The 20133-nt window shown below is 37.7% G+C and overlaps 3 protein-coding genes across 4 annotated transcripts; 1 reads left to right on the plus strand and 2 right to left on the minus strand.

Annotated features, from left to right (window-relative positions):
- Nucleotides 1-3106: 3106 nt before the first annotated feature.
- On the minus strand, nucleotides 3107-12251 carry LOC119746170 (ribonuclease Oy-like). The gene is made up of 8 exons (XM_038222979.1): nucleotides 12012-12251; nucleotides 11271-11361; nucleotides 10083-10165; nucleotides 9314-9386; nucleotides 9015-9082; nucleotides 6093-6206; nucleotides 5623-5743; nucleotides 3107-5061 (listed from the first exon to the last, which is right to left on the minus strand). The coding sequence occupies exons 1-8, from the start codon at nucleotides 12110-12112 to the stop codon at nucleotides 4882-4884; spliced, it is 831 nt and encodes a 276-aa protein (XP_038078907.1). The 5' UTR covers nucleotides 12113-12251; the 3' UTR covers nucleotides 3107-4881.
- Nucleotides 12252-12324: 73 nt separating this feature from the next.
- LOC119746169 (isopentenyl phosphate kinase-like) lies at nucleotides 12325-15965 on the plus strand. 2 transcript variants are annotated; one of them, XM_038222976.1, is made up of 5 exons: nucleotides 12325-12561; nucleotides 12978-13101; nucleotides 13856-13915; nucleotides 14077-14238; nucleotides 14491-15965. In XM_038222976.1, exons 1-5 carry the CDS (start codon nucleotides 12404-12406, stop codon nucleotides 14839-14841), a joined length of 855 nt encoding a protein of 284 aa, XP_038078904.1. In that variant the 5' UTR covers nucleotides 12325-12403; the 3' UTR covers nucleotides 14842-15965. The 2 variants fall into 2 exon arrangements, with proteins under 2 accessions (XP_038078904.1, XP_038078906.1); XM_038222978.1 differs by having other exon boundaries at nucleotides 12438-12565.
- Nucleotides 15462-20133, minus strand: LOC119746171 (mitotic spindle assembly checkpoint protein MAD2B-like). Its single transcript, XM_038222980.1, has 7 exons — nucleotides 19969-20133; nucleotides 19520-19638; nucleotides 17944-18015; nucleotides 17397-17592; nucleotides 16375-16448; nucleotides 16171-16263; nucleotides 15462-15851 (listed from the first exon to the last, which is right to left on the minus strand). Exons 1-7 carry the CDS (start codon nucleotides 20015-20017, stop codon nucleotides 15795-15797), a joined length of 660 nt encoding a protein of 219 aa, XP_038078908.1. The 5' UTR covers nucleotides 20018-20133; the 3' UTR covers nucleotides 15462-15794.

A 20133-nucleotide genomic window follows, 5' to 3' on the forward strand; every position in this document is an offset into this window, starting at 1 on the left:
ACTTTCATAATGCCGAATCAATATGTAATCGAGAATTCTAATCCAACTTTGCACAGACGTCAGATTCTGGAAAATCTGGTCCACAGTCGCGATGTTTATTCTTATGTCTTGGGTGACAAGTACAAGATCACCGAAACCACCGTGAAGGTGTAATTAGTGTTACCTAGTACCCCCCTTGACAGATTACTACATGTTTCCGCTATTTAAAACTTTGTTTATTATTCCAAAATAAAATCCATCTAGACATAAAAAACTATGCAACGGCAGGTTTAGCCCTGGGCATTCTCTATGGCGATGCAAAGATACATGCTTTTCCTCAAGGTAAGTAATTTACTATACTTTTAAATTTATGTCAGCATCCCAACACAAGCGCCGCTGAGTAGCTTTTTTTCCTTCTAAATCTGTCATATTCCATGAAAAAAAAATGTTCTCATTCTAAAATATGTCTTAAAGCCAAAAATCTATCCCTTTAGTTTTTATTGTCTATTTTATTGTCTTCTTTTAGACAGTGAAATCCTCATCCGGATTGCTCTATGCAGCGAAGCTGGTTGGTGTCTTATTCAATGGACGGTCACTGTTCTACTTTTCCTTAGCGTATTGCAGGTAAAAGTTCCTATTGACGACGTGTGAGGGCGCTATATAACTATGACGGTAGCCGGGCCGGGCCGGGCCGGGCCGGGGACGCGACAACAATGCGTGCGCGCATCACGGCAGTTGCGATAATGTACTTTGTCAACTAGTATTAAATAAAAAAAAACCAATCGATCCAAAAATTACGAATCATAAAAATGAGTAGTTCTGTTGCAATGAACTTTTCCCCCTTTTAACCAGGCAAATTTGTAGGCCTCACTATTTTTCCGATTTAGGACTACGAGATCATCATGGGTGTGAGGGGGGGGGGTGGGTGTTGGCAAGAGGCCTTATTTTATACTCCAAATTCTGAGCGAGGGTGGCGGCACAAGGGGTGGCGCGGTGCCCGGATCAAGGAGCAAGCCGGGGGGGGGGGGAGGCTAGTAGGCACATGCTACGATTTGCTTCACAACTTTTCACTTTTGCCATGTTTTAAAAAGTTTTTTTTCTTTTATTCCTCTGTGTCCTTCAACAGAACCCTTTTCATTAAATCCATTTGATTTCTTTATTGCAAACGTGTGTTTTTCTCTTTTCTCTCACATGTTTTCCTTTTTTTTTTAAAAGACGGAAGCTTATTCTGCCATTCATTTTGGCAAAAGTGATGTCAGTTCCTCTTGCTGTGTCAGTGGACATACGTCTTTGTGATGAAAACGGTATAGGCGTAAATTCAAACTGTATGAATCAAAATACACTAGTGCATTTCACATTCAAACAAATTTCAGAAATCAATATAGTTCGTACTGTACGTAACGTAGGGAGAGACCTCGTTCATCATGGGTGGCGATCCTTGGGTCAGTGGTGGGTGGGGGGACGGGTGGGGGGACGGGTGGGGGGACGGGTGGGGGGACGGGTGGGGGGACGGGTGGGGGGACGGGTGGGGGGACGGGTGGGGGGACGGGTGGGGGGACGGGTGGGGGGACGGGTGGGGGGACGGGTGGGGGGACGGGTGGGGGGACGGGTGGGGGGACGGGTGGGGGGACGGGTGGGGGGACGGGTGGGGGGACGGGTGGGGGGACGGGTGGGGGGACGGGTGGGGGGACGGGTGGGGGGACGGGTGGGGGGACGGGTGGGGGGACGGGTGGGGGGACGGGTGGGGGGACGGGTGGGGGGACGGGTGGGGGACGGGTGGGGGAGGGCGGACATGTGCCAACGTACCAACATTTTGACATTTTATTCCAAAATGGTTAAAGCCGTAATATTTGTTCACCACCTTTATCACGACAATTGCGCATTGTGGAAAATACATATGGGCGTAATTGCGCATAGCCTAATTAATGTACACGATTATGTGCATGTGCATTAACTTCGCCCTTTTCGGGGCCTTCATTGCAGAAATAAGTTGAGGAGTAAAATAAGAAACATTTTTGAGCATCCATTGAATGAAATGTTTATGCAGTCAGTCAGTTCTTGTTGGAAACTTGAGTATCTTTGATATATCTTTTCTCATAGGATCTAAAAATGAACACCGTTCTTAACAATACTCTTGTCCTGTCCTTCGCGTGTATTGATGCGAGTCCTCATTTCACTGATCTAGAAATGATTAAGTTTAAGGCAATTTTGCAGCTCTATCAGCTCCTTAATTGTGATTTCTCATACCAGCGGCTTTTTGTTTTTTTCCGTTTTCTTTTCAATTTTTGTACTGTTTTTGACAATGATAAATAATGTCGGATGACGGTAATCTAGTTGTCGCTTCAGGTTTGACGATATCTTTCGCTTCATATTAGGTGGCATGTGCGGGATTGGCGGTGTCACTTTATAAGACCTTCCGTCGCAACGAGGAATTCTTGGCAGACATTGCAAGATGGGAGACGCTAAGTTGCCAATGTTGGCAGTGTTCACGATCCTAAATTAAAGGGACGGGGATAGACCCACCCCCCCCCCCCCGAAAACTTCAGTTGGTGTGCAGCTGGAATTTATTCGGAATAGAGTGCAAGTTTACGATGAAATCTCTTTGCAATTAAGCTCTGGCTTGAGCTTGATGGTCGGTCTGTCTGTCCCAAAATTGAGGTGTTTCATATGTGCCATCATGGGCGTCGCCTTTCCAGCCTCCGGTGGGGATCATTTTGATCGATTTTAGGCAAGACTTTCATGCAAGACTTCTTGCAACACGGCCAGAGTTTATTTTGCAATCTCACTTGTTTCGAATGTATGTGGTTCTGAGGTAGTCGTTTATAAGTTTTCGGAAAATATGCTATGATTGAGACTGACAGATTCAAATTATGGAGTAGAAATGGAAGAGATTAATTGTTCTCTCCCATTTTAATTAATATTCCCTTCTATGGATCTAACCACGCTTGTAGCTGTACGTCATTTGTAGTGACGGTGTCCTTGACTTGTCTTGAGCTGTTGTCCACCCTTTATTTCTGTTTTCTCAACAGGACAAATGGGCCCTTATTTACAGCTGAGGACAATGACAGGCAAATGGGAGATTTTTAACTCAGATTTCATACAATGATGACGAAGCTGTACACATCCCTAACATGGACTTATTTGAATGCATGCCGATTCTTTCCGATTTGTGTCCGTAATACATTCAGCTTATATTATTATGCCACACTTGTCATGAAAAAAAAAGAAGTATATGGTGAGGTTTTCTGCCCAAAATTAATTACTGATACAAAGTTTATAGCAACATCCATGAAAATTGACGCCATGGAAATGACAGTGCACACTCATTTTAATTCATGTATCACAAGCAGCATTTAAATGACTGGACAAATAACACAGATGTAGATCTGCATAGTGGGTTTAATACAAATACCTGAAGTAATATAACTCATTATCTACGTATAATGCACATTACAAACAAATGTAAAGTATGAATTACTTTGTCGGTCTCAACCCAACTTCCTACTGTCTTTTACTATTAAAGTACTGGACCAAGTTCGCCAAAACCCATTAATCACGCTGCTTCCAATGCATGCTTTGCTTTAGGCCCCAAGGACCAAGTCCATCATAATCCATCAATACTAGTCAAACCAGGCCTGCAGGACCAAGTCCCCCAAAATCAACAAAAATGGAGGGATGGATTTTGATAGAGTTGGGAGGTTAGAGTAAATACCTTTAGAAGTATTTCACGTATTGGTTGCCTTGTTCATCTCATGAACTAGTGAATTGTATAGTTTGAAATAAGTCTTTTATTTAATAAAAAAAATACAATTAAATCACAGGTTGAATTAAAGGCAGTCTTATAATACAACAAAAAGTAATTTGTATAAGTGTACACACCAATGCAAACTGCTTTCATTGCATACAGTATTTTTTTACAATTGTTATACCTAATTTGAATTAAACTTGTGTATAAGTATACACACCAATGCAAGTTGCTTTCACAGTAATTTCCTATTTTAATGCTGTATTGGAATTAAAATGTCGCAATCTGAGAACAATATACAGAACAATCAACATTTAATGAGAGAAGGAAAGACAATTCGTAATGCTCCTGAGACTTACTCCAGATATCTTTAGCAGGATTTGAACCTCTACCCAATGATATACAGGTTTGGAATGTGCCACTTGCTAAGCTTGATAGCGATACAAAGAAAAAACAAAAACGTAACAAAAAGACCCCCCCCCAAATAAAAATAAAAAACGACCGCCCCCCCCCAAAAAAAAATGAAAAACTCCAGCCTATTGAACCAATCACATCACAAAAATGTGAACTGATTAAGTGCACATTACAGTTGTAGCTCTTTTTAGTTAAGAAAATAGAAAAAAATCAAATATGCTAACTGTCTGTTGTTTGCACCATACTTTTAAAATTGAGCTGTGTGTATACAATAATCAGCGGAAACAATGAACATTATGTACAATACATGTATATAACATTCATTTTCCTGTCTCATTTAAATATTTTGTATGCACTGCTTTTGTGGGTAAATGTGAGTAAACATTTGCAATATATGAAGAATGTAATTTCCTTGTCACACATTTTGTTTGTTACCAATAATCACACCACTCCAAAGAACAATGTTCAAAACCTAACCTGTTAAAAATTTAGCTCAGTGGAAAGTCCACTCTTCGAGCACACTTAATTTTCCAAAATCAAGCACTCTATATTTAAATATCAGTCAATTGACTGATTGTTGGAAATCATGTTACATTTCTTGATTTCTTTTAAATGACAGCAAGCCTGACAGAATAGTTTCACAGGGTGTTAGTGTTTTGTTGATAATTCTGTAGGTTACTTTTGGGATACAAGTGAGTGATGCTATAAGCCTTTAAGAAGTCTACTGCTTGACTTACACTTTTCTACACCGCTGCATTCCCTGTTGTGAGTGGTGGCAATGCGATGGGAGTCTTGGAGGAGCAAGGACTATCGTATTCTGATGTCAAGTGCATGAATTTTGATTTAGGACAATCAAACGGTTTCAGGGATTTATCCAAACACAATCTGATCTCTTGCAGGTACTGCTTGAAGTCAGAGTCACTCTGTCCATGTAAAATGAAAAAAGAAAAGAAAACAAAAAACATATGTTAACAGGTTGTGTGACAATGGGGAAAGTCCCTCCACAAACTGTGTAATGCTCACTCCAAACAAATAACTTTGAAAAATATCAAGGAAAGATAGGAAACAAATAACTAATCATGCGTTAATAAAAAAAGGATTATTCTCTTAGCTCAAGTCAGGTTTTGACCTTTGAAAGATGAAAAATACTGCAGACTGCTATTACTGATCGATATCATGTTTGCTCTAATAAATATTTCAATTGTTAGTGTTGATCGATCAATGCCCCGTATCTTTAATACAAATGAATCATAACATGGATATCTTGGTTAATTGAGCCAATCAAACAAGCTCTTGATTTCTTTATGGAACCAGATGTGTTTTGTATGAAGTCCTTGATTGTATGTATTGACAAGGTGATGGACATTGATGAACAGAAATGGTTTAACCATCTCCAAACTTGTTAAATGTTTTACGACTCACTAACTAAATGATCAGTCAGTGCCCTATTTGATCAGTCTCACTTGACATTGCTGGATTCTTACATTTTCTTGGAAGCAAATAAGATCTGGCATGCCCCCGGTAGCATTCTTGACGGACTCCTCAATTTTATCCCGAGTATATTTGACAGTCGATGATGGAATAATGCCACTGCTGCTCAGGATCCTGTATATGATGAAATGCAACAATGACAACAATTGTGATGATTTAAATGGAGGTAGGGATCAGGAATCACTATTGGTTTAGCAACTGTGAGAGTTGGATAATGACTGGTAAATGTCTGAGCATCTCACTCTTTCCACCCCCCCCCTCTCTCTAATCTAATACCTCTAAGATGTTTTTCCAGGATGATTATTGATGGTCATGATGGGACTAAATGCCCAATTATAATGTGGTCTGGACGGGAATCGAACCCCTGCCATAGAAGTGAAAGGCAAGGAAAGGAATCACTGTGCCAACCTGACTCCCATTTACTGTGTAAGATATGTGACTGGTGTCAACGTAAGTGACTTACTTATCAATGTTATGTTGTTGCTTCAGTTGGAGTGTTTTGTTGAAATAGTTGTGTTCTCCGTACAGAACAGGAAGACTAGCTGCACAGGTACCATGCTTATCCCATTCATGTGACCTGGATGAAAGGCACAAGGATTTCGAAGTGATCAACAAAATTACCACATGTGACTGCAAGTTCATGGTTAGTTTTCATAGAATCACAATCCAAAATCAGAAAAAAACAACACTTTTATAGGGGACCTGCAGACACAAGAACTTACAGTTACAGCTATGGGTTTTTAGATATAATTATCTCTATGAACATGTATCTGTATTTAAACTTAAAATTACACAGCATGAGAACTGAAATTTCTGTTACTAAAAATGAACCATCTGACCAAATAATTTGACTTGTTATGTATAAGAACGTAAGTTATATTAGTTCTTAACACTCACGAGAAAGGCAAACTACAGTGAAACATCGCTATACCGAACATTGTGTTTGGCTCCAGATTTTTGTGTACAAAATGCACCGAACATTGTTGTTGAAAAATCTCAACAGCAGAGCGACAAGTGGCTATTATTTCCCCATGGAATAGAAGGGGAAAGCCACCTAAATGTATTGCTGTAGGTAGCAAGCTCAAAAACTGTGTAATAACATAATTCAGTGGTTGTGTTTTAAGTCGTCTTTCAGTAACTACCAGGGTGTGTAGGGTGAAGTTCTGAAGGGCGCTATTTTATTGAAAAGTGAGTACAGGAGCACCAGTAGCTTAAAATCACTATACCGACCGATCACTATATTAATTACAAACAATTTCTGTGGATCCTTCAATGTTCATTATACAGTACTATAGCAGCGTTCCACTGTCAATCAGTCACTCTGAAATATTTATAGGAATATATGAAATATTTTTGACAAAATACTTTTGAGTCAGTGAAGAAATGCTTTTCACTATGATTCACGATAAGGAGAAAAGAAGGAAACAATATTTAGTTAATAACTATATCTTCTTTTTTGTATTTCCCAAACAGATAGTAAGGAAAACAGTTGTGAAAGTACATTCTGGTTTCTATTGATGTCATATTGCCAATAATCTAAACAGATGCTTCCCTAAATTTCTTGAAACTTTTGTAACTCTACATGTACGCTTCCTTCTTGTTTTACGAGTCAGGTTTATCATATTGCCAGAGAAAAACAAAATAGCCTTGAGCCCCGGGAAGGAACCAAATACATCCAGGAAGTGAATGTGAAGAACAGAATTAACATTGGTACATTACAATGCACAAGGAATTTCCTGGATCAGAGCTAATAAATATAAAGTATTAGTGTAAACAAACATTGCTACTGTATACGTTTACGCTACATACAGGATGTTTTATACACTAATTCAACAAGCTAGAGTATTATCAGTTTTATGAGGATGTGTCATGTACATTTTGGTTTCTATTTGAATGCTAATGGTAAGAATTCAACCTCTAATTAAACTTCAGGGAAGCAAGATGGAATATTGAACAACCCTGTTGGTGTTCCACTTTGATTTATTTCCATAGACAGTTGGATCTTTGAGTAGCTGAAAAAGATAGGAAAAATGCCTCGACTTTGAGTGGCGCCAAACTTTCTAACTCTTATTTGCAGAAAATATTACAGTAGTCCAAGTTGCATCATTGTTTTGCATATTCATCACTTCAAAAGATAGCATACGTTTTCTGAGGCAACATTGTCTGTGAGGTCTTTGAAACTTTTGGTCTTATAGGGAAAACAAAATCCAACTGCAATGAGGAAGTAACTACCGGTATATTTGTACACAACTGCATGTCTACTACATGCAAAACATAAAAAGTTCTGGTGAAATAAAATGCACAATAGGCACTGAGCTGTGTGCTATTGAAACTCAGTCCTTTGTTGGAATTGAGCAATGTTGACTGATGGCAGAAAGGTCACATCAATACAAGCCTTTTACACTGCAATATCATGAAAATAAACACTTTGTGATATAAATAAACTCATAAACAGGAAAGTATTCCAAAGTACACCCAAATGGCATACTTGATCCAGGGTTTTAGCATATGTTTGATGATGATTGGGGTTGAATTCGTTGGTTTTTGAGGCAACAACTAAAAATTGGGATAGCTAAGGGTAATACTTGTACATGGAGTGTTGTTTAAATGGATACCAGGGGTGGTTTGCAGAATAATGTAGGTTTGGTTATCAGGTCAAGAATGAGGGTTGGAATGGTGGCACAAGGACAATGCGGTGTGTTACAAACTGGTGTATTTTCATGTTAATTCCATATTGGGTTTTGCCCTTCACTGATGTATTCCATAAACACTGTATACTCAGTGTTGCCCCGAGGCATTGTGAGAGGAAATTCACAAACTCCTCAGGTAGCAGGTTTGACCATGGACTTATTCCTCCATGGTTTGACCTTCACTCTTTATGTTTCAGTAGCCAGCCGGGCTACTGAAACAGACTCTTTTCTAGCCCGCGGGCATTTTCACTAGCCCGCATGTTTTACTTTTATAGTGTCTCATAACCAACAATGTGAAAACATGTTTCTTATAAACAGATCAAATAATTGAACCCTAAACAATTACACTTGAAAAAATAAACACACATTAATACAGGTTTGCTTTCTGAAATCAATGATTTATTTCTTAGTGTCCATTCATTTTTGCTGTAGCCAAATAAGTTTTGACTCACCAGCTGGGCTAGTTCGGGAACAGTTTGACTAGTCCCCCGCTGTTTTGACTAGCATTTGGCTGGCAGGCTAAGAATCCTGCAGGTAGCACTTAATGTGAGACCTCCTGAGTATACAGTGTTGTATGTCGGTGAAGGGCCAAACCCCAATGAATTAAATCACCCTGCAAATTCCATCTTATCAACCGCAAATGTGGTGCAGACCGAAGTTTCATCAAAACTGGAAGGAAATGTTTGTGAACTTACCAAAAATACCAATATTCTTCTCCTGTCAGTAGCCCCGGCCAAGTTTTGTTCATAGCGGGAACAAGATCCTGAAAAACAAAAAGGGACAACTTTCTCAATTCAGAGAACCACTTCCCTAGAAAAATACTGAGTTCAAAATTAGAACAGACTTAAAAAGCATGCACTTGACATAACATGATACACAAAATACACAGAAAAACTACAAATATATTGAACATGTGTATGCAAAAGAAATATCCCAAGGGGAAACAAAATAATGTCGTTCTCTTTAGACAAAGATGTACAAGTGAATTACTTACTTTGACTTGACTCAAGTTAAATTGCCAAGTATTGTTACAACTTGTTGGTCCTTCAGTGCCCGTCTTAGTCGGCCTGTCAATTAAGAAATATAGAACATTCTGAATCTCATATTACATACACGTACTTTGAGTAATATTCTAGAAATATTCATGTAACTCCAATGAAACTAATATTGTTAGTGTTAGTGAATTATAATCAAGTTACAATTAATATAGAAACTAGAACTATGTCTGTTCAATGAACAAAACATTGGGCTTAAATTCTGCATGAATAGTTTTTTGTTGAGTTTATGCTTTCTTGGCGATGTCCAATCTTTCAAATGATAATTTCGTGAACAAAATGCATTGAATGTAAACTTTTTATAGTCTATGCATATTACAAAAGTTTAAACATTTAGCGAAAATCAGTTGAAGATATCATCTTGATGTCTTATCTACCTTCCTACCAATTTTCATGATGATCTGAGCTATTCTTATACACATAGTTAACAAACAAAAAAAACAGAGGAAGAAAAAGTAAATGAGAATAAAAACAAAGGCTTTTCCGCAACTTTGCGGAAAAGCCAGGAAATAAAAACTAAAATAGTAAAAACAGTACATACCACACAAAAATGGGTGAGGGGCAATTTAAACAGAAAAAAAATATAAAGTTGAATTTAATTCAAATTAAATAATATGAATGCAAACGTTAAGGGGACTTTCCCATCTTTTTCTTTAGCCCAAGACTTCCTTTTATTTCTGCTTGTGTTTTTGTAGGTGAGATTCTTACCATGTGCCATGGATGGTCCAGGTTGAAACAATTGGCGGAATGATGCATTCTTGGCCATCTTTGTTGTCGTGTTTGTGTGATGCCTAGGGGTGAAAATTTGTCATTTGTTAAGCTCAAAATTGGGCCATTGATTTTTGTACACAACTTTATAGAGAAAATTAAGATCTGTTTATTAGGCGAAGTAAAAAAAAAAACATGTTTAGTGTCCCCGCCCGCTTCCTTTTTAGAGGCCGCCTCCTTTTTTTTTTTTTTTTTTTTTTTTTTTTTAAAAGACAAAAATTGATAAATTTTAACGATCTCTGACGAAAGAAATCATATTTTTAGACTTTTATACCGTGTATAAAGCTGTGGAAATAGTCAATGAGTCCAAGTGGCGGCCATTTTGAAAAAAGCTGGTAACCATCTTGAAAAATAGCCCGGCCGCGTTGTCTTGAAAAATGTGTCGGGCGGCCATTTTGAAAAAAAAAAAAGAAAAAAAAAGAAGGGCCTCCTCCTTCCTTTTTGTCAAAGAGGCAGGACGCTAAACATGTTTTTTTTTTTTATTTTGCCTTATCTTTTGACAAAATTAAGATCTGTTAATATTATCGTTTGACAAACTCATTGTCGCTTTTATACTTCACTTAAACAAAAACCCACACATATCCAGAGACAATCATTGTGAAATAAATATTTCCAAACCTCTGACAAAACCTTACTCTGCACATTTTGCAAAAGATAAACTAGTGTTACATTTAACTGTGCATCTGGGAGTAAGTACCGGTAGCTATGGTTACACACAATACAGTTTAACATCTTAAAGAGAAACATCCCCAAAACAACAAATGAAAGGTCCTCATTTTTATTAAATATGCAATGTGAAAATGACTTTTGAATACCAAAGCCTGGAAAACTGTTCCGTACCACAAATTTAAAACTAAAAGTCTCAATTGCATTTTCTTGACACATAAATTTGTAACATTAAAAAGAACAAAATATGAAAAAGTTTTTAGAAACAAAAGAGAAGAAAAACAAACAAATAATCAAATTAGGCCTGTTACATTATAATTTAATAATAGTAATTATGACAAAATGAATAAGAATGTGTGCTTAATCATGTTAATTTTGATTTTTGTTTTATTGTTGCTCCGCAGAAACAACTATATCATTTGTTTGTTCGTTGTTTGTTTGAGAATCTAATGTATAACTTACATTGTAGTACTTGCAAAAAGTCTCTGGCCACTGGTTTACAAATAGGAGATAGTCCCATGACTTTGTTTGCTCATTCTGTACACAATTTTCACTGAGAAATAAATATAAAATAAATCAAAGAATCCATTCAATGTTATGCGTAATCCAATGTTATCAAATTAAATATTTATAGTTTCACACAAAACTATTGAAGATTCTTGTTTTGTCTATTCCTATCCTGTCAATGCCTGTCCTTGAAAAAGATATTGGGGGGCTTGATTCATGTGCCAGCAAAGAAATGATTAAATATGTTCATTTACTCCATTTTAATATTTGCTGAGCTCAGTAAAAGTTTCAAAGAAGACTAGCAAGAAACAATCGAACCCTCTGAACTTGCTCTCAAACTCAAAGAATAGAACTTTTATAAATTTTAAAGTAAAAAACACACAAAAAAACATGACAATCGACCCGACCATGTCGAGTCAAGCATGGAGGAACATGTGTTCTTATTCCATGGTAGGCAGTGGCAGTTCCACAGGGGGCTGGGGCTTTAGTCTTTAGAGACAGAGGCCCAAGTGTCCGGAGAAAATAACCGGTCTACATTTCAGCACGCCTCCCTGAAAAAAATTCTGGATCCACCTTGCTAGCCCCCCCAAAATATTGGCTCTAGAACCGCGCCTGGCACTAGGTAGGCAGGGTAGGTCAACAAAGACATCGACAACATGGCTATCAACTATCAAGGAACAAAATAATCCAACTTACCACAAACGTTGGGAGAGAAATGAAGGCATTGAAAATGTGCCAGACAACATCGACACAAATACGACAGCAAGTATAAAAACAGAAGCCCCGCGAGGACACATTTTTTGCTTCTTAGTTCTACTCAACAATTTACAGAATGAATTATGCGGAAGTGATTTTAAAACGTGCAGTACGAGTGGCGATTCACCTCGCGATGACACAATACATCACGCGCACTGTACTAAAGCTAAACCACAATAAACCTGAACACAGCTGATAGATAATAGCGCCCTCAAGAGTTGGGTAAACAAACTCTCCACATTGTGCACATTTTCGTTTTTATCAGCTGTTCAGTTGCTGGCACGGTGTAGTCCAAAACTTTCTACTGCAAGAAAACGTCTTTATTATGCCAAATGATGCAGGTTGAATGCATCATAAAACTTGGCGGGAGTGCAGTGACAGCGAAAGATCATTTAGAAACGGAGAAGTTGGATGAAATCCGTAAATTTGCAGAGTTATTAAAACTGCAAATTTTAAGTGAAAGGCGGATTATTCTTGTGCACGGAGCCGGGTGGGTAGGCACATGAAATTGGCGTGCATTGATAATTGGCATTCGCATAATTATTATAAATAATAAAGGAATTATTGTGAATGCAGTTTCTGTAATGGTGGTGGAGTCGTGTTGTGGTGAGACCAGTGGTGATTCATATGCAGTGGTACAGGACTAGTAGTACTAGTAGTATCATGGAGCTATGTGTTTATAGCTCCATGGTAGTATTAACTAGCGGTGATGCATCCACGTCACTATGCCGGTATGGACATGATGGGGGGTTTTAGTGGTCCGTTTTTGGCAGAATGTTTGGGGGGGGGGGGGGTATGGTTACTGCAGATAAAAATAATTCATGAACAGCCCAGTAACAATCACTCCAAATGTTATTTTTCAGTATATTTTCAATCATGCTCGATGCTCTTTTGTTGTGTTAACAGGTCATTTGGCCACTTCCAGGCAAAAGAATATGGAGTTGCACAGGGTTACCATAGCAACAAAGGTGATGCACAAAATGGCCGGGCCAAGATGGGGTTTTGCAAGACACGAGTGTCTGTTACTAAAGTAAGTCCAACAAGGCATGCATTCAAGGAAAGTTTCATTTACAAATCCTACTACATGTATAAAAGAATTAAGGTTCCGTTCAGGTCAAAACAACCTTCATTATTTTCAAATAGAGGAAATTTTCTTAACAGCTTGCACTTGGGCAGTATTGATGGAGGCAGCTTAAAGGGAAGATACAACATTTGCAAACATCAAAAAACTAAATGATCAAATTATCACGAAATGTCTTACTGGATTGTTAGGAAATGACAGTCTAAAGCATCCAGTAAAGTTGTGGCTCCTGGTGTGCTGACATTTTCAAGAAAAACTGTATTTTTCCAGCGCTGGTCGGCTGACCAGCGTTGGAGAAAACTGGCTTTTTTTCAAAAAGTGCTCCTACATTTTCATATTTAGTTCGTCTGCATTTTCTTTGCAATTGATTACACACCTGTGAAGACTACAAGCCTGCTAGACTGATTCTCTGATCTTACATTTCCCTAAAGTCTATAAATTGCTCCATTTCATCTTAAGTGGGGTCAGGGAACCAGACTACGAGAACATGATTGGTTTTCTACGAAACCAAAACGTGAAACAAGTCAGTGTAACAATATTTGCTATAACATACTAATCCTCCAAATCCATTTATTTCTGAAAATTGAAGCAAAAACAAATGTTGTACATTCCCTTTAAGTCATTTTGCCAGATCTTAGCAATGCTTTCCAATCCAGTAAGCTTACATTAAATCTCAAATACTTTTTGTGTGTTCTGATTACAGCTGAATCATATCATTGTGAATGAGTTTGTGAGTCAAGGAGTCAATGCTGTTGGAGTTTCAGTAAGTTCAAAATTTAAATAAATGTACATTGTGATCTAAATTATTGCCACTGGTGCCAAGATAGACCTTGTGCATTAAGGGGTCAAAATAACAAAGATGCGGAGGCAAAAACACTTCAAGTCCCTCTCCAATGAGTCCTTTTTTTTTCATTGTTTCATCAGCCTTGTGGTGGATGGGTGACTGATCATGGAAGCGTTGTGCAATCAGATACAGCCAGTATCCAGAATCTGCTAGTTGAAGGCTATCAGCCTGTCATGCACGGTGACTGTGTGTTAGACAGACATCAAGGTTGTACCATACTCAGTGGCGATACCATCATTGAGGTATGATGTCTATTACTCTATTAGATCAAGAACTTAACAATGTGGGGTTCAGGCTTGTTTTTAGAGGACTATTTTGGACTTCTTTTGAAGAGGCTTTTACCCTAGAGGTAAGGGGGCTTGGCATTCCTCTTCATCCCATTTCCTCCTAAACAAAGACAACTTGGCAATCATTCAGTTTTTCTTCTAATACAATGTATGTATTATACATTTTTAAACTTGACTTTAATTTTAAGAAATTGTATTCCTTTTCAGAAACTGTGTTCAGTGTTTGAACCCAAACGTGTCATATTCCTGACTGACATCGATGGGGTGTACGATAAACCACCATCACATCCTGATGCACAACTGCTTCCTGTTATCAAGGTAACACACGATGGATGCCTATCTGTACCCGTAGCAACAACTCAACAAGCACATGATGTCACAGGGGGCATTTTGAAGAAGTTGTCGACAGCAACTTCCATTGTGACGGAAAGCAAAGGATTTACTACGGTGTTTGTGTGTCGGATAAATAGCTCGGCAGCTTCAAACCTTATCACCCATGGAGAACTCTTAGGAGAACTAGGAACTGAAATTAAGATGCAATTCAGGGAAGATGTATAAGATGTTTATGAGGGATATGCATACTTTTATTGTTGTTTTGTGGTAAACAGGATTGTTCACAGAAATGTTTCTCAGGGAATCACTGGTGTATACTTCATGGGGATACACATCTTTCCGGTCTTTGGGAGAAAAGCTGTGGAATAGGTTGCCATACTTCATTAGAATTGCCTCAACAACTTCTTACTTTGAATCGGCTCCGAGACCTATTTATTCTCAGAGGCAACTTCACCATAAATTGTGAACTTATATCTGACTTGATAATGCGCTGTATATTTGCTGGTTAGGGTTGGACATTTTATGGCAAGCGCCATGAGTGCCCATCTGTGGCAGATACGGTGCTGCACAAGTCTTTTTCATTTATTCATTCATTGTTTCTTGAAAAAGAAACAAAGGTCTAGATTTCTTGCCTGAAAACAAAACCACAGCTGCTGAAATATTTGGAGATCAGTCACACTGATCCAAAGCATGTCAGTACCTGCAATGCAGTAGCTTTTGAAAATGGCTTTAGCTTTGCAATACATGTAATTAGTTAAAACAATTTTCTGTAAGTGAAGTTGTGAACAAAATAATAATGGCTCATCTTGAAAGAGAGAAAAAATAAACTCCTTAAAATCATGTTGGTAGTTTGTATTCAATTTAATAAGTAGTGCATCTAACAAATATACACAAACATTGTATATGGTTAAATGATTTTTAAAGAGCATTTCAAGTCATTTTTGTATTTCAAATCATTTTTGTATTTCAAGTTTGGCTGAACAATTTGTTTTTATAAACTGTGTTTTACTTTTCTTCAGAAAGCTGCAATAAAACCTAAAAACAAATAAATGTACACATGTACAAGTTTGGTCTAACCAATCATAGATAAGAAAACGGAATTTTACATCTTCATTGCAGTCACACTGGAATGATATATATTTGTCTTTTCACAATTATTATTAAGCTCAACTTAAATGTCACGAAAGTTCCACTGCTGCTGCTTTTGGATCTATTTCCTCCACGTACAACTGCATCTGAAAAATAAATAAATATGCAGACACAATTTACTGTAACAGAATTTACTTTCTCACAGAATGCGCACTTCACAAAATGGATATCAGCTTCGAACGGAAACTGTGTAATAAAAACAATAAGTAAAAAAAATGTCTTTCAAAAATGTGGTGATTTCCATTACGCAGGTGATTGAGTACCTAACATTTTAGGAGGTGTGCTGTATATTTCTTTAATTTCAACACTCAATGAAACAAATTTCAAATCTTGGAATTTCAAAACTAGAGAAAGGGGGAAGAATTGGCTCTGCTGCCATTTCTATTAGTACTTAGAGGACCATACCTTTATCAAATCTGAGTACATTGTCTTCAGAGGAGTCAGTCTAGCATCATTCAGATTGTAAAGATGTTGGTCTGCTTCAATCCAGGGAAAGTCCTGAGGAAAAATGGACAAATTTTATCTTGAATTTTTCAAAACTAAAACTAAATTTCTTAAAGGCTATAAAAGAGTGTGTAAGTTTTAAAAGATCCAACATGAGAGACAAACCTGAATAAACTGACTGTCTTCTATGGAAAACACTGCAGAGCTTTTGGTGTGTACAAGAACTCTGAAGTAACATTCTGGAACGAAACAAGGTTGAAACAAGTTAGAACAATCTTTTTTACAATTAACCCTAACCTTCCCAAATCCTCCAAAATCCTCTTTGCAAAATGGAGGATTTTGCAGTATTCAGGCTTTATGGCAATAATGTATGGCTAATTTTGGAGGATGCACTGTGTCAAGGTCTTTGGTCAGACCTTGTGTTGTTTATGCCCAGCCGTGCATACATTTAGGCCAAGATTATACTTGAAATCCTCCGCACTGCTCCAGGATGTCACTGGCTCTGCCTCAACATACTGACAGTGATTGCTAGATGATTTTGCAGGATTGAAGCAGTGGTCACCCCTCCAAGGACCACATTCAAGAAATAATTTTGCTGTATTTTGCAGGATTGATGTTGTATGGAATTATTACATGGAGGCAGTTGGCAAAAATGCATAAGGAGTTAGGTTAAGATAGAATTTCCTACTTCAAAATGAGATATTATGGTCTAGCGGCACTGTCTAGTAATGACAACACATTGACTTGCTGAACTTGTTGCTGTACGTATATAGCAGTGTGTGGGTTGAAAGACACTATTGTAGTCAAGTGTATTGCTCAGGGACACACACACACTCTGATCTCACACTTTCTAGTGTGTCCACTTCATTGAGAATGCCACATCTTTCAAGTCTAAACGTGGATATTCCCTTATTAACATTTAGAGGTTACAAATCTAGCACAGAAATGAGACTTTTTATAGTTAAGGTTTGCATGGTGGATATGAACAAAGAATGGAAAGTTTGCGGTAACATCATGTGAATGATATCTCTATTGAGATGCATGGTTCAAAGAAGAACCAGTTCAGAAATGTAGCACAGAAATGTTATACAACATGTAATGAAGGTTCAATAGGTCTGGAATGAAAGCTGAAGCACAACGGTGAGCATTGTTTATCTTCATGTATTTAAACATCGCATCTTTCTTACCAGGCGGGTTGCTTTGTAAGGCAGCATCACATGTGCTTATCCTCAATAAGAAAGCTCTGAGTAATTGCTCCATCTTCAGTAAGTAGCTGTCATCACTCAAAGAGCGGGACGCAGGCTGAGATATTTCAAAGACAAATCTTTCTACTGGCTGATGGTTTGGACCGATGATAACCACAGACACGCACTGAATTTCGTCCTGGTTGAATTAAAAAGCAAACCAAATTTAAAGGACTAATAATAAAAACTCTTTACACCAAAACGTACACAAATTACCCTATGTTTGCACATTAAAAATGTATTAACTTCCAAAATATACCTTAAAGAACTGCAAACAAAATATATGACTAGATTTTATTTGAGAAAAGCAAAAACTTTGGTGGCAGTGAACTCTTACAAAATTGGTGGTTTTTTTTCTCAATTTCAGCAGCACTTAAGAATACCAAATAACCTCAGCTAAAAAACCCTGTTTGTCTTATTTGAGTTTGTTTCAAATTCTAGACTTGTTGATAATCCTGTTAGAGCCACTTAATTCTAACTATAGTCTTACTTTCGTCATTAATGGTTTCATTCCTTCCAGAACATCAGTAATATACTTGTTGAGTTCTGGATGACGAGACATCTGTCAAGAAAAAAATGAACGCAAGAATCAAATGTGCAAAATCTTGCATTATTTTATAGCATAAATGGAGTAAATACACATACCTAAAAAACAACAAAATCCATCATCTCGTTGACTTCTGATGTGAATGTGAATGGCTTCCATCAACTTTAAAAGGTCCCTGAAAAGGCTTCTTAATGGAAGAATTAGAGTTGAAAAGACCTGAGCAATCAAGATGTAGTTTATTAAACTGCATGATGGCCAACATAAGACCAGGGTTGGCTGATTTAAACCACATTGATTTGAATCATTGATATAAATCGCGATTTAAATCAAGTGATTAAAAAAAAATCACTGATTTAAATCATTTTTTTATAAAAATCTTATTTTTGGCAAAATAAATTGATCAAAATTTGAGGGTCATTTTAATCATATAAATCAACTGATTCCACTGGACTATAATTACAAAGTGTGAGATGTTGTGAACACATTCAAACACCCCTATTTCATCAGCATCGACTCAACTTACATACATGTACGTGTACATAGGTTTTGCATAATTACCCAAAATCAAGATCTGAGATTAAAATTTTTTTTTGAAGTTTGAATTTTAAAAACAGCACACTCACTTTTGCTGAGTGTGTAGGCTTACCTGAACCATCTAAAGGTGTATTAAAGTCCCAATTGATTGTCTTATTCCTTACGTTTCTTCATTAAAATGTATGATTGAGATTGATATAATACCTTTTAAGATAAAGCCTGATTTCTGTTCCCCACCTTATGTGAAGGAACATCAATCAAACACTCTAAGCACACACAAGGATCAGTGTTGCCAGTTTTGAGATTTAGAAGCATTTTATGAAATAGACATGCCCATGGAGAACTGCACTCATATTTTTTGTATACCATGTACGTACCATAAATCACGTTTTTCATTCATATCCAAACACAACGTATCTCAGCTGTAAGTGTATCAATCAAGCCATGCACCTCTAAAGTGTCTTCAGTATTAATGTACCATCGACTGTGGCTCACAGTCACAAAAAAACGATACTAATGATTGATTATAACCCTAACTCCGGCACTTTTTGTTAGGTGTAACCACAATCCTGCAAAATCCTCCAACTGCCTCCATGTAAAAATAGCAAACAGCCTCAGTCCTGCAAAATCCTGAGTTATTTCTTGAATGTGGGCCTTGGAGGGGTCAGGGGTGACCACTGCCTCAATCCTGCAAAATCCTCCAGCAATCACTGTTAATATGTTGAGGCAGAGCCAGTGACATCCAGGAGCAGTGCGGAGGATTTCAAGTATAATGTAGGCCTAAATATGCATGGATGAGCATAAACAATTCACAGTCTCACCTAAGACCTTGACACACTGCATCCCCCAAAACAGCACCACACTTTTGCCATATAGCCTCAATCCTGCAAAATCCTTCATTTTGCAAAGAGGATTTTTGAGGATTTGGGAAGGTTACGGTTAATATTTCAAGCTATTTATCAATATCATCAATTATCATTCTCACCTGCACTGGTATGTTGTACTTCTTCCTGCGATCAAAGATTCCCGAGGGATACAAACTTCTGACGTAGAGAATCTGATGAATGGCTACCTCTAGGAACTCACACAGTACGTCAGCCGACACTTGGAATACGAATTACGATCAATTCAAAATAAATGACTTATTTTTTATAGCTGGGTTGAAAATTTAATATGAAAGACCCGCAAAGAGGAAAGGACAACAAAATCACTACGCTTAATTAACTGATACATGTACTCCAAAGATAAACCTAGCCATTCAAGTTCAACACTTACACCACACCAGACAATGCCAGACCATCAATGCCGTGCGCATGCACTGCATGATATTATTTCACGAAATAGCTGCAGTAATAGTGTTGCGAAAAAAACTCCGCCTATTCATAACAGCAGCTGCAGCTATTCATCGTACGGTTATGTTTCACATATGCCTACCTTGTGATAACTTCACGCCATTGTCACTGTTCCCTTCCTCAGTTGCCATGACTACCAATTAAGTCATTTCGATAACGAGAAGCAAAGTGGTTTTACCTTTTTTGGTGAGATTTGCACTGCCAGTGCCAAACTAAAGTTTGATTTCGGCGCCACATAAATAGCGCC

This window comes from Patiria miniata, unplaced genomic scaffold (genome assembly GCF_015706575.1).
Source record: "Patiria miniata isolate m_02_andy unplaced genomic scaffold, ASM1570657v1 HiC_scaffold_7, whole genome shotgun sequence".
NCBI lineage: Eukaryota > Metazoa > Echinodermata > Asteroidea > Valvatida > Asterinidae > Patiria > Patiria miniata.